Source organism: Quercus suber, unplaced genomic scaffold, assembly GCF_002906115.3.
Source record: "Quercus suber isolate HL8 unplaced genomic scaffold, Cork oak 2.0 scaffold_36, whole genome shotgun sequence".
NCBI classification, from domain to species: domain Eukaryota; kingdom Viridiplantae; phylum Streptophyta; class Magnoliopsida; order Fagales; family Fagaceae; genus Quercus; species Quercus suber.
The window spans coordinates 1,939,845-1,951,585 of record NW_027069501.1 but is presented as its reverse complement, the minus strand read 5'-3'; the positions used below and the strand labels follow the sequence as shown (position 1 = coordinate 1,951,585).

General features: G+C 36.0%; 1 protein-coding gene across 2 annotated transcripts; it reads left to right on the top strand.

Moving 5' to 3' along the window:
- The first annotated feature begins 1,061 nt into the window (after positions 1-1,061).
- LOC112003788 (glucan endo-1,3-beta-glucosidase 11) lies at positions 1,062-6,824 on the top strand. 2 transcript variants are annotated; one of them, XM_024035998.2, is made up of 4 exons: positions 1,062-1,605; positions 2,580-3,616; positions 3,877-3,923; positions 6,517-6,824. In XM_024035998.2, exons 1-3 carry the CDS (start codon positions 1,542-1,544, stop codon positions 3,895-3,897), a joined length of 1,122 nt encoding a protein of 373 aa, XP_023891766.1. In that variant the 5' UTR covers positions 1,062-1,541; the 3' UTR covers positions 3,898-3,923; positions 6,517-6,824. The 2 variants fall into 2 exon arrangements, with proteins under 2 accessions (XP_023891766.1, XP_023891765.2); XM_024035997.2 differs by lacking the exon at positions 3,877-3,923 and having other exon boundaries at positions 1,065-1,605.
- Positions 6,825-11,741: the final 4,917 nt, after the last annotated feature.

The following is an 11,741-nucleotide window of genomic DNA, read 5'->3' as shown; positions in this document are numbered from 1 at the left end:
ATTGTAAGGACTCAATCTGAATTGAGTGTTGGGTTTTCAGCCCAATAAGCCCAAACAATAAATTTATAGAGTATGGGCTCAAGAACTAGTACTGTTTTGCAAGAAGGGTTCCACTCATCGAGTAAAAAGGGATACTATTGATTCGCTCTATAAGGAAAAACTCTCCTCGGCCCTCTTTCAATTGGTCTGTTCTTCTCTCTCTCTTTTTCTTTCTTTTCTTTTTTTGGTCAGAAGTCCTCTCTGTTTTCTTCGTTTCTACCTTATATACTTCGTTTCTCCTTCTGTTTCCTTTGTACACGTGTAGTTCTTATCTTGGGAGCTTCTTTCTGTCCCATCTAGTCCCTACCGGAACCTTCAGCTTAGTGGTCATAAAGCTGCTTAGTTACTATTCAGGTATCACCTCCACATTAATGCGGCCAGAGTGTTAGGTGGACATCATTTAATGAGGAGGTGATAGACTTTAGAAGATATTTTCTACCTTCTCCGATGCCTCTTTAAACTATATTCAACTTCCAATTCAGCTACAACCTGGCAGAATCTTTCAGTCAGTACGAAGGTTACCTTCACCTCGGACTTTGGCGTCCTCGGACGTGTGCTATACCACCGTATATAACACCTGTTTATACCTTTCATATCGCCTATTTAACGTGAATAAAACTTCTTTAGGCTGTCCTCGGACATATGCGTATCCTTGGATCGGGCCTCTGGGCCCTGGGCCCAATTCTGAGGGCTACTATACCTTTTTTAGGTAACAGGCCCCACAGTTATTTTTAAAAATAATATTATAGTTGGGGAGAAGGATTTCAATCCTAGTTTGAATTTGGGCTACAAGGCTCTTTTTCAAAACAAAAACCAAAAATGTAAAGCGCGTGCGTATCAATCATGGGGCTTTAAAAGTAGTGCGCGTGGGAGCGTGGAGAATGGTATCCTCCAAAGTATTTATAGTCAAAGTGTAAAACTTTCAAGATGGCCAGTTACACACTTCAATTAGTAGCCCAACCAAACTTAAAAAACAAAAAGGGAAAAAAAAAAAAAAAAAATCACACACCACACTGAAATGACAGAACAACTATTTTAGAGAACAAACCCAACAGCGCCACTATAACACAAACACTTCACACAAAGCAAACTGACGCACAGAACAGAAAAAACCAATCAAAAGCCCAAACAAAACCCTCTCTCTGTTCCACAAAGTCACAAAGAAAACGACCGCCAAAACCCCCCACTCTTTCTTCCTGTTATGCTTCTTCAATCACTTGCGTACAGAAAAGATAGAGAGAGAGAGTGTGCGTGTGTGTGTACGAGATTTTTTTAATAAAGAGAGAATAAGAGTGGTATGGGAGTGGAAAAAGGTGCTATTTATTGAAAGAAAGCAAAGTGGGAATCTTTTTTTGTCTTATGGCATGCCTAAGGAAGAAGAAGAACACCATTGAAGGCCTCATAGTTGATGATTCTGCTCTTTTCTTGGTCCACCCCACCAACCCACTTGCCGATCTTTGTAAAAAATTTAATCTTTTGTTGCTGATTTTCTCTCCAACCCAATGAAAATCTTCTGGGTCCTTTTCCGGTTTCTTACCATGTTCTTGATCTTCTTCTCTTCAATTGGTACTTTCTGTTACTCTATTAAGTTTCTTCTTGAAGTTTATTGTTATTGGGCTGTACTGAGTGTGTTTTTCTTGCTATCTCTCGTGACTGGTTTTATTAGAAACTTCTTGCTTCTTTTGGTCAATGGGTCATAGTATTGAGATAATTACTGAGAGAGATCGATTCATCTTGAAGATTGGGATTGTTTTTCTTTATAAGGGGTTGCTATTTTTAGATTGATCATTCAAAATTTTTTATGTTATTGTTTAGTGAACTATTGGTCCATAATTTGAAATTCTATTAATTATGTTTTTTTGTTTGTGGTTCTCTTGGTCTTTCTGGGTCTTGATTGAGTACTATTTTTGGATTTGGAGGAATTATTATAGTTGTGTTTGTAGGAAAACAAAAAAAAATCCAATTACAAATTGCCACGTCGCCTATCAAAGACAGAGATTTCTCTACCGTTTATTGTAATCAATAGCAGTGTTCTAAAATTTGTAGCATTCTGCTGTTCGACCTTGTTGTGTTAATGCTAATTTTCAATCAAAATTGATGTATTCTCTCATGCATGGATGCTAGTCTGTCTCCTTAATCTATATCAAACTTTGAAGAAGAAAAATTTGAATCTGATTCTGTTATACTTTTAGTTTTCTGTCAGTTTCATTAATGATCATATACGGTAAGTAGATAGAATTCATAGAAGGGCTCATGAGACTCGTGAAAACATAAGTCGAAGAAATCTGCACCCCTTAACATACAAAGAAAAAGAGGTTGGAAAAAAGAAATAAGGAATATGGAAACTAAAATGGTACACTAAGCTAAGCATCTCAGATTGGCCAGTATAAATAAATACCACTGAGTCTCTTTGATCCATCTTTATTTTTTTGTCCCTGTTTTAACTGATTTTAGATGCAAGGTATGGCACCTAAGTTAGTTTTCATCTATTTTAACCACATGACAAAGTGGTAATGGAGTTTTTTCTGTTCTTTTTCCAGTCTCTCTGACAGTGCAAGGATTCACTGGAACCTATGGAATAAATTATGGACGTATTGCAGATAACATCCCTTCACCTGATCAAGTTGTTACTCTTCTCAGAGCAGCAAAAATAAAAAATGTAAGAATTTATGATGCTGATCACAGTGTGTTAAAGGCCTTCAGTGGAACTGGGCTTGAATTAGTGGTTGGACTTCCAAATGGCTACGTGAAAGACATGAGTGCCAATGCAGATCATGCAGTGAGTTGGGTTAAAGAGAACGTGCAGTCGTTCCTTCCAGGGACAAACATTCGTGGCATTGCTGTGGGCAATGAAATTTTAGGAGGGGGCGATACTGATATGTGGGCAGCTCTTCTGGGTGCGGTGAAAAATATTTACAACGCCACTCAGATGCTTCATCTAACTGATATTCAGATTACCACAGCACATTCACAGGCTGTTTTTGCTAATTCCTATCCTCCCTCTTCTTGTATATTCAAAGATAATATTGTTCAATATATGAAACCACTCTTGGAGTTCTTCTCACAAATTGGTTCTCCTTTCTGTTTAAATGCTTACCCGTTCTTGGCCTATATGGGTGATCCAGAGAATATTGATATTAATTACGCTCTTTTCCAGTCAACCCAGGGGATTGATGATACGAAAACCGATCTGCATTATGATAACATGCTTGATGCACAGATTGATGCAGCATATGCAGCTTTGGAAGATGCTGGATTCAAAAAGATGGAAGTCATTGTTACAGAGACTGGATGGGCATCACGTGGAGATGACAGTGAAGCTGCAGCCACAGTAAATAATGCAATGACATATAATTATAACCTGCGGAAAAGGCTTGCAAAAAGGAAAGGAACCCCTCTTAGACCAAAAATGGTGGTGAAGGCTTATATTTTTGCAATATTTAATGAAGATTTGAAGCCTGGTCCAACTTCTGAGAGAAATTTTGGACTGTTTAAGCCTGATGGGAGCATTGCATACAATATTGGGTTTCATGGGCTTAAATCTTCATCAGCAGATACATTGCTTTTGTCTTTGAAGGTATGAGGTTCCTTAACACCTGATGAAACGTCTGTTTGACTGCTAACATCTAAGGGATTAGTTTACATTTTGAGGTGTCTCTTTAAGAATAACCGATCTTTTTTTGGGAGAGAATGCTATGGGAAACATCTCTCTTAAAAACATAAAAATTATTATGAAAAAGATCAATTTAAATCTCACTATATTTCTTTCTATCTCTTTGTCACTGAAATGCTATTATTCTGCTGGGCAGCATTTTTATTTATTTATCTTCTGTGTAGGGGGGATTATCATATCAATAAGGGTAAATATATGGGAAGAGTATATGGTGAGTTTGGATTTACATCCCTATTTGTTTGCTGTTAAATTATTTTTCAAAAAACGTTTTCCGTATTTTATAGTGTTAGGTGGGACTGAAAATGTTAGTCAATGTAAAACATTTTTGGAGGTCAAGGAAAATAATTCTAAATGATGGAAAAGTTTTATGCTTTTCAAAACCGTTTCCAAAAGAAGCCTTGACTTTATTTGCATCACTCTCACCCTTTCAACTCCTCTACTACTAGTATGACCTCCTCTCCTCCAACATCACTGATGGCAGCTAACACCACTGTTTGGGAGAGTTAATATAAACATATAGGGGCATTACTTGACTTAAGGGCACACTATTGGTGATGGTGATATATGACACTTGGATTGTTAAGAAAAAGGCTTCCATTCAACAGGGAGACTAATTGAAGTGCCAAAAGTGACTTGGTAGCTAGAAGACTCACACGTGAGGGGGGAGATTTGTTGTGATGTTCATGTGTGAGTAGTGAGGTTCATTAAGGAGTGAAATCTCACATTGAATACTAATGAGAAAAGTGAGTAGTTAATATAACATAGTTGTGCTTATAATCACAGGCTTAAGCTTTTGGTTAAGTGTTGTTCCTATATGTTATATTAATTGCTCAATTGTTATCTCCCCAAGGTGTTAATCTCTCCAACAACCACCACCCGGCTGCCAATGGGGCCCACCCTCTGACTGGCCATCACTGCTTGCTTGCCTATCCTTAACGATTAGTCACTGTTAATCTCTCCAACAACCACCACCCGGCTGCCAATGGGGCCTACCCTCTGACTGGCCATCACTGCTTGCTTGCCTATCCTTAACCATTAGTCACTGTTTGTCAACCACTGTCACACCATTTCTAGCCGCTAGCTATCACCAGTCATTGACCATTGCCGCCACCACTTTCCTTGCTCCAACTGCCACTGTCATCAGGAATTTTCAATGAAACCAATTGCTAGATAATTATTGTTCGTGTTGCAACCAAATATTGGAAAACAAATTCATTTTTCCGGAAAGCATTCTCCACTGAATATTTTCAATAGGAAAACATTTTTCGCTGAACTAACGGGGTAAGCACTAAGCATCATTAAATTATCCTGCTAATAAAGACTCATAAGAGATAGACCATAACAAATAATCATTGTCTTAGGAGATTGCTCTTGTTAAAGACGTATTTACCCCACTTTAGAAGTTTCCCTTATATTAGAAGACTCAAAGATATTCAGTCTACCCTACTCTTATGCATCTCTTCTTGTATTTTTTGTATAGTTTGTTTTGCAGTTGACCTATTTTTTGTGCCTTTACTAAGTGGATAGAAAAATATTCAAAGAGATCTTTCTAATTCAGATCCTTGTAAGAGCCCACAAGGGCTTCTCTGGACCATCACTGAGGTGGATTTAAGAAGTCCAAGCAAATAGTGACTTTGAGTTTGGAAAAATTGGGGAATTTGTCCCCATGTGGTTATTAGGTCTAGGAGGAATTGTGGATTTAGGAATTAAAACTTTTCAAAAGAAGGGTTAGGGTTCAAGGAATGATCAGTAGGAAAGGGAAAATATTTGATTTTGGATTTTTAAAAGGGTAATGTGTCTTATTATTCAAAATGCTCAATATTTTTATTAATCAACTCCTCTTATTTGAGTATGATAACACACTTATCAGGGACTAAATCTAAACTTTTCTTAATAGATAATAACTACTTTGACTACTAAATCAAATCCTAATTGAATTGAAAACATAAAAAGACCCATAAACTAGATAAGACTTGCCTATTGATAAAAGTAAAACTAAACTCAAGACCCACAACTGACCCTCAACTCTAGAGAAACCAAATAAAACATAAAATAAAATACTAAAAACCTAATTAACTACAAATGGGGACTTATTATTAGGCTTTGCCATAAACATAATCTTAGGCTTCCAAAGAGGAAATTTTTGTTTTCTCTAACCACACTATGGTTGTGCCATCATACTTTCTTCCCCATTTAGAAAATCTAGTTTGCTCAACATGTGGGCTAAGAAACTGCCCATACACATGGTCATATTCCTTCATTGAGTCTGATTATAAGTCATGTGGACACTAGCAAGTGGACTCAGTGGCTTGAAAATCTGAACAACAATTGGTCCTTTCAAAGGGTTGGATGAAATGTAATTGAAGTTCTTATTCGTTTTTATTCGTCATGTTTCTTGAAGAGAATTTACATTCATGGAGTAATGGTTCAAGCTATCTTGAGTACCAAACACTCAATTCAAACTTGACACAAATTCTTGTGGTTGAGAAGTGGATTTTAACCCATGTGACAGAACTCTCAATTAAGAAAATCAATGTACNGGCGGGGGGTGTGTTGGGGGAGGGTGGAGACGCAGCTGGGGACCCTACCTGGGTGTAACTATTGTAGTTTCTCTACCCACTGAGGAACTAATGGCCCTAGATAGTAAGGGGAGAGCAAGCACTCTCTCAAATAGATTGAGCTATGCTTGGGGGACTTAAATAACCTTTCTGTGTTTGCATTTACTCTTTCAACTTGGTTCATCATTCCATCCAAGTGCTACGTTCTTGTTTGGTGATTTTTGTTCCTTCTTTGCACTGGTGCAGGATATTCGAGCTCAAGATTGGTCCAGGCCCCACTTTTTGGTATCAGTAATCTCAGCAGTGGCACTGCTTGTGTTCTTAATATAATGAATGAATGAAAAATGTCCAGGCTTGCCAGACCAGCAAAAGGCATTCAAAAGTTCATGGTTTGGTGCCATTTCATGTCACACTCCAGAGACAGTACATCATTGATCCTTGTCTTCAATATTTGCTAGAAATTGGTGATTATTTTTTATACATCTCAGCAAATGTATATTGGTTTTTGCCTTATAAAACCGTTTCTTTTAATCTATCTATTTTGCATTCTCTCATTGGCTTTCATTGGTTTAAGTCTTTCGTGGACCCATTTATCTATATTTGCTTGTGTTCTGTACCACGTATAATTTTTCTTCTTCATCATCTTTATTGTGACAGGCATATCCTTTGATTTCTAACTTTAATGTTGCATCTAAAGTTCAAACACCATGTGTCTCCACTTTTGCTGTTAATGAATAAAAAGGGCAAGAGTGACTCCTTAAAAAGGTGGTTATTACACCTTCATAAGATGTGAAAAATTAAAACAAACTTATTTTTAGTGTTTGGTCAAAACATAGGTCTCTTGTTCTTCTTTATTCAATCAGAGTTATACCCGCAGATGACCGCCAGTCTGTAGAGCTTTAACCTCACATGGGGTTAGGGCAGTCATTCTGTCCCTCTCCAAATGCATTTATATTTGGTTATGTATCAACCGTAAAAGATCTATGCACAATTTTATACTTGAAATTATCTTCTGGGCATGCTCTTGTGCCAACGGTTATATATACTTACATCATTGCTCTTTAGTCTCTATTCCATTTGGGTATTTGACTTTTGAACACTGAATCTAGTTTGCCTGGTTATTGCTGCTCATCTCTTGGACTTATTAATGCCAATCTTCTGCTGCCAAAGTGGTCTGATTTTAATTGGTTTGCTCTTGATTTCCATTATTTGTCTGGGGGTAGGGTCCTGTGATGCAGTGACAGGGAAGGGTAGGGTAGTTTCTTCTGTGGAGTAGGAGCGGGGCACCTAGATACCGCCCCGTCTAGTTGTCTTCCCTATTTTTTGAGCAAATGATTCACTTAGTTCTAGTGTGTAAGACATGTTAACTCTCAAATGGAATCACTATGTTTAGTTTTGTATTGGGCCAATCAAAACCATGAATAGTTAAATTTAGGTCAAAATGCAAAACACATCCTTTAAATTTTATCATTTTTTATTTCAGTCTTTTAAGTTTGAATTTTGTCATTTCAGTCTTCTAAGTTTTAATCCTCCTCAATTTAGTCATTCGTTAACATTCCATCCATTTCTGCCATTAGCTTGCTCAAAACTACATTGTTTTGCCCTTAATTTAATATTTAATATATATATTTTATTATTTATTTCTTAATTTAAAAAAAAAAGTTAGTTAAAAGAAATCAGAAATTAAAATAACACTCATCCTCGTCCAAAGGACACGAATTGGACAAACGAACACAGATGGAACCTCAGATAAGTCCAGCTCTTCAATCATCTTCTTCGGTCTACGCCAGCTCCAACAACCCTACCCAAAACCTCATCATAATTTGACAGCAGTATCCAGATCTAGAACATGCCCATCTCCACCACCTCCGTACCCAACAACCCCATCTGGCCATCCCTCCTAAAGGGCTGAAACATAGGCATTTTCATAATCCCCTTTTGGAACTAAAAACCAAACCAAATATACAAAGCACCCATCCAAAATCACTGAACTAACAAGACCACTCTTCAAGGCACATTACACCTAGCTTGCACATGAGATGTGAAAAGATGGGATAAAAGAGAGAATATAAACGTCGTGAGTGGGTGGGTGTCAAGTCGTGTTCTTCAGATGGGGAGGGCTGCTAGGTTTTTTTTGTAATTAACGTTTTTATTAAAAAAAGAAAAGAAAAAATAATAAAATAAATATTAAATATTAAGTTAAGGCCAAAACGACATAGTTTTGGGCAGTTTAATGGCAGGAATTGATGGAATGTTAACGCAAAACTAAATTGAGAATGATTAAAACTTAAATGACTGAAATGACAAAATGCAAACTTAAAAGACTGAAATGAAAAGTGATGAAACTTAAAAAGGTGAGTTTTGCATTTTGACCTTAAATTTATGTTAGTCATTTTTCTTTATCTAGTTGCATTTAGGGTTATGTTCAAATTATATTCAATTAACTTTTGTTAAAGTTACACCATAGTTATACATTATATTAATTTTTAATCCTACAATTAGATAATATGTATACATGCCATCATTTTCGTTGATAAACATGATAGGTATCAAAAAAGCATATAATCCAATGTTAGGTTTGGATATACTAATTAGTTCATTTAGTCAACTCGAAATTGGATCGATCCAATTTGTTGGCAACCCTAGGGAAGACATTGTATGTGTCAGAAAGACCAGTAATATAATTAAGAAATAGACCAGTAATATAAGAAATTACATGTATTTAAAAAAAAAAAATATATATATATTTAAAAAAAAAAAAAAAAAAAAAAAAAGGGGAATAGGAAAAGTCCTAAGAGTAAATAAATATTATAAATGTTAGTAAATGAAAGTGATTCACACCACAGATACACCCTCATGCATTTGATCATACCCACAAAAATATGGGTTGTTTCATAAAAGGATGCCATTGTTTAGTAAAGGGTTGTAACTTGTACTCCTTGAGAGAGACTTAATCCTTCACTAGGTCTAGGATTATGACTTTAATCGAAGGAAGGGCACTTCTGTAAATAGGAAGGATCTTAGAGCATTGATGCCAATTCTTAGTCCCCTACCAACTTCCTTTCGTATGTGATCATCAGTCTCATGGATGAATCGGTATCTTTAATTGTCTGGATGTTCTACACATGCATGTGATTGCTATTGAGAAATCATTGGGCTCAAAATTAGAATGGTGCTGGCAAAACATGGTTTTTTTTTTTTTTTTGGGTAAAACTAAAGTAATCATTTGGATCAAAGACAACAGTCTATCGATTGTTCTCGATATGAAAGTAAGCGAAAAGACGTGTTCACAAAATGAGGCTGAACTAGAAGGAAAAAAGAAAAGAAAAGAAAGGGTCCCCTGTGTTTAATCAGTTGGTAGCCTCATGTGTGCAATGACAAATACCTGACTTGATGTTTGTCGTGAAGTTGGATCAATTAATAGATTTTGGCCTAATTCTGAAGGGGCACATTGGTAGACGATGAAACAGATATTCAAATGTCTGCAAAGCCCCCAAAGTATGAAATTATTTTTTGGATTAAGAAATGTAGAGATACTAGGTAGACTGAAGTAGATTTTTGTAGAAAATGGTAAGTATTCCTATTTGGTGGATTGGCAGTTTCTTGGTTAAGCAAGAAATAGAGTTGTGTTGCGAAATATATAATGAAAATTATTGAGTATATAGCTTGCAACGTTGATTTGTGTTTCTTGGTTATGTTTCTTGCAAGTATTAATGAAAATTATGTTTCTTGGTTAATACAATGGTAGTTTGTGACGTTGATTTGTGTTTCTATGACGAATGAGAGTGGCACAGGCAGTAGGGCAAATATTAAAACCATGATATGATATCATGTTATGGTGTGTGCTCAAGTGAGAAATGTTAGTAAATAAGGATGATCACACCATTAACACAATACACCCTATAATGTATTGTATAATCCTTGACCCTGAGAGAGACACTAGGGTTTAATTTTGACTTTTCATGAAAGGATGTAAACACTTCTATAATAGGAGTGATCTTAGAACATTCAGACCAATTCTTATTCAACTCAAACTTTTCTCGGTATGTACACCACACCAACCACTCTTGCCGGTCATCTTTCTCTGTCTTGGACCAATAGAGAAGGGAAAAAACTTGTGCATTTACACACTTGAGTCTTTATAATTGATTTAAAATCATGTGTAATATACGGTGCAAAATAAACACATCCATTAAAGAAATATATATATATATATATATACACAACATTTGAAACGGCCAACTGCCAAGGAGCCCTATTACTCGAGAATGATTCAAGACCACTAGAAATGTACACGCCACCTTTGAAGAGGATCAAGATTTCTTTGTAAAGAAAGAAAATCAGACAGGAACATTACGCGGATTGATTATGTAAGCAGTGCAGGCATGAAGTTTTTCCAAGATGTGCAGATGGGATCTATAACATGGCTAGGATACGTGTTTGAATTGGTGTCCTAGTGGGGCCCTTTATGTTTTATATGATTTTCCATCTTTTGACTAATCATAAAGTTCTTTGAACGCACAATTTCTTTAAATTGTCGTTATATATATATATATATATAAATTATTTTTCCATGTGAATTTAATATCCTTTTACGAGCCATGTATACATTTATGTGCATTTTCAATTTTTAATTTTCAATAAGCACCGTTTTGGTAATAGACACTTTTTCATTTAATAGAATGTCGGTCAATAGACATCTTTTGGTAAATCCAATATAAAAGGTTATAACATTTCAACATACACTTTTGGTATATCCAATCTAAAGAATTATGACTTTTCAATAGGCACTTTTTGGTGTATATATTACAACATATCTTACGTATACCGAATTACACAACATTATTTGAATTGAGGCGTAGCACTCGCTCTCTTTAAGGAGATTCAAGCCCTCGGTTGGCTAAACTTTGTAACCAGTACAGACCTTCTCTGGCTTGTCTCCCTCAGGATACAACAGCCTAAAAAGTGTCGTATGACTAGAACAAGGCTGATTCATTTCCAATTTTGATACCTCCACTTTTCACCTCCCTCTTGCGCACGTATTTAGCTCAATATCTGAGACAATATATTTTAGTCCATTATTCACTACAATTAAAAATAATAAAATAGCCTCTCTCCTTTTCAATGTGAGATTAAACATTTTCACTAATTCCTCATCTTCCATATTCACTCTCACATCTTTACATTTATGTTATAACATTTATTCATTTTAATTATTTAATATTAAAATGCTCCAACAATCCCCCACTCATTTCAATATTAAATTTTTTAGTTAAAGAGAGATTACCAGGCAAAGACGGGTCACTATGCATTATGAAGGTGTGCTCTGCATTGACCCTTCACTTAGTAAAACAGTGATCTCAACTCTAGAGTCGTAGTGGTCTCTGACTTGAACTAGGACTACTTTAGGGAAACTAAGCGTCACTGCTTACACATAATAACCTAGGTGTTGACATGAGCTTTTATAGCTA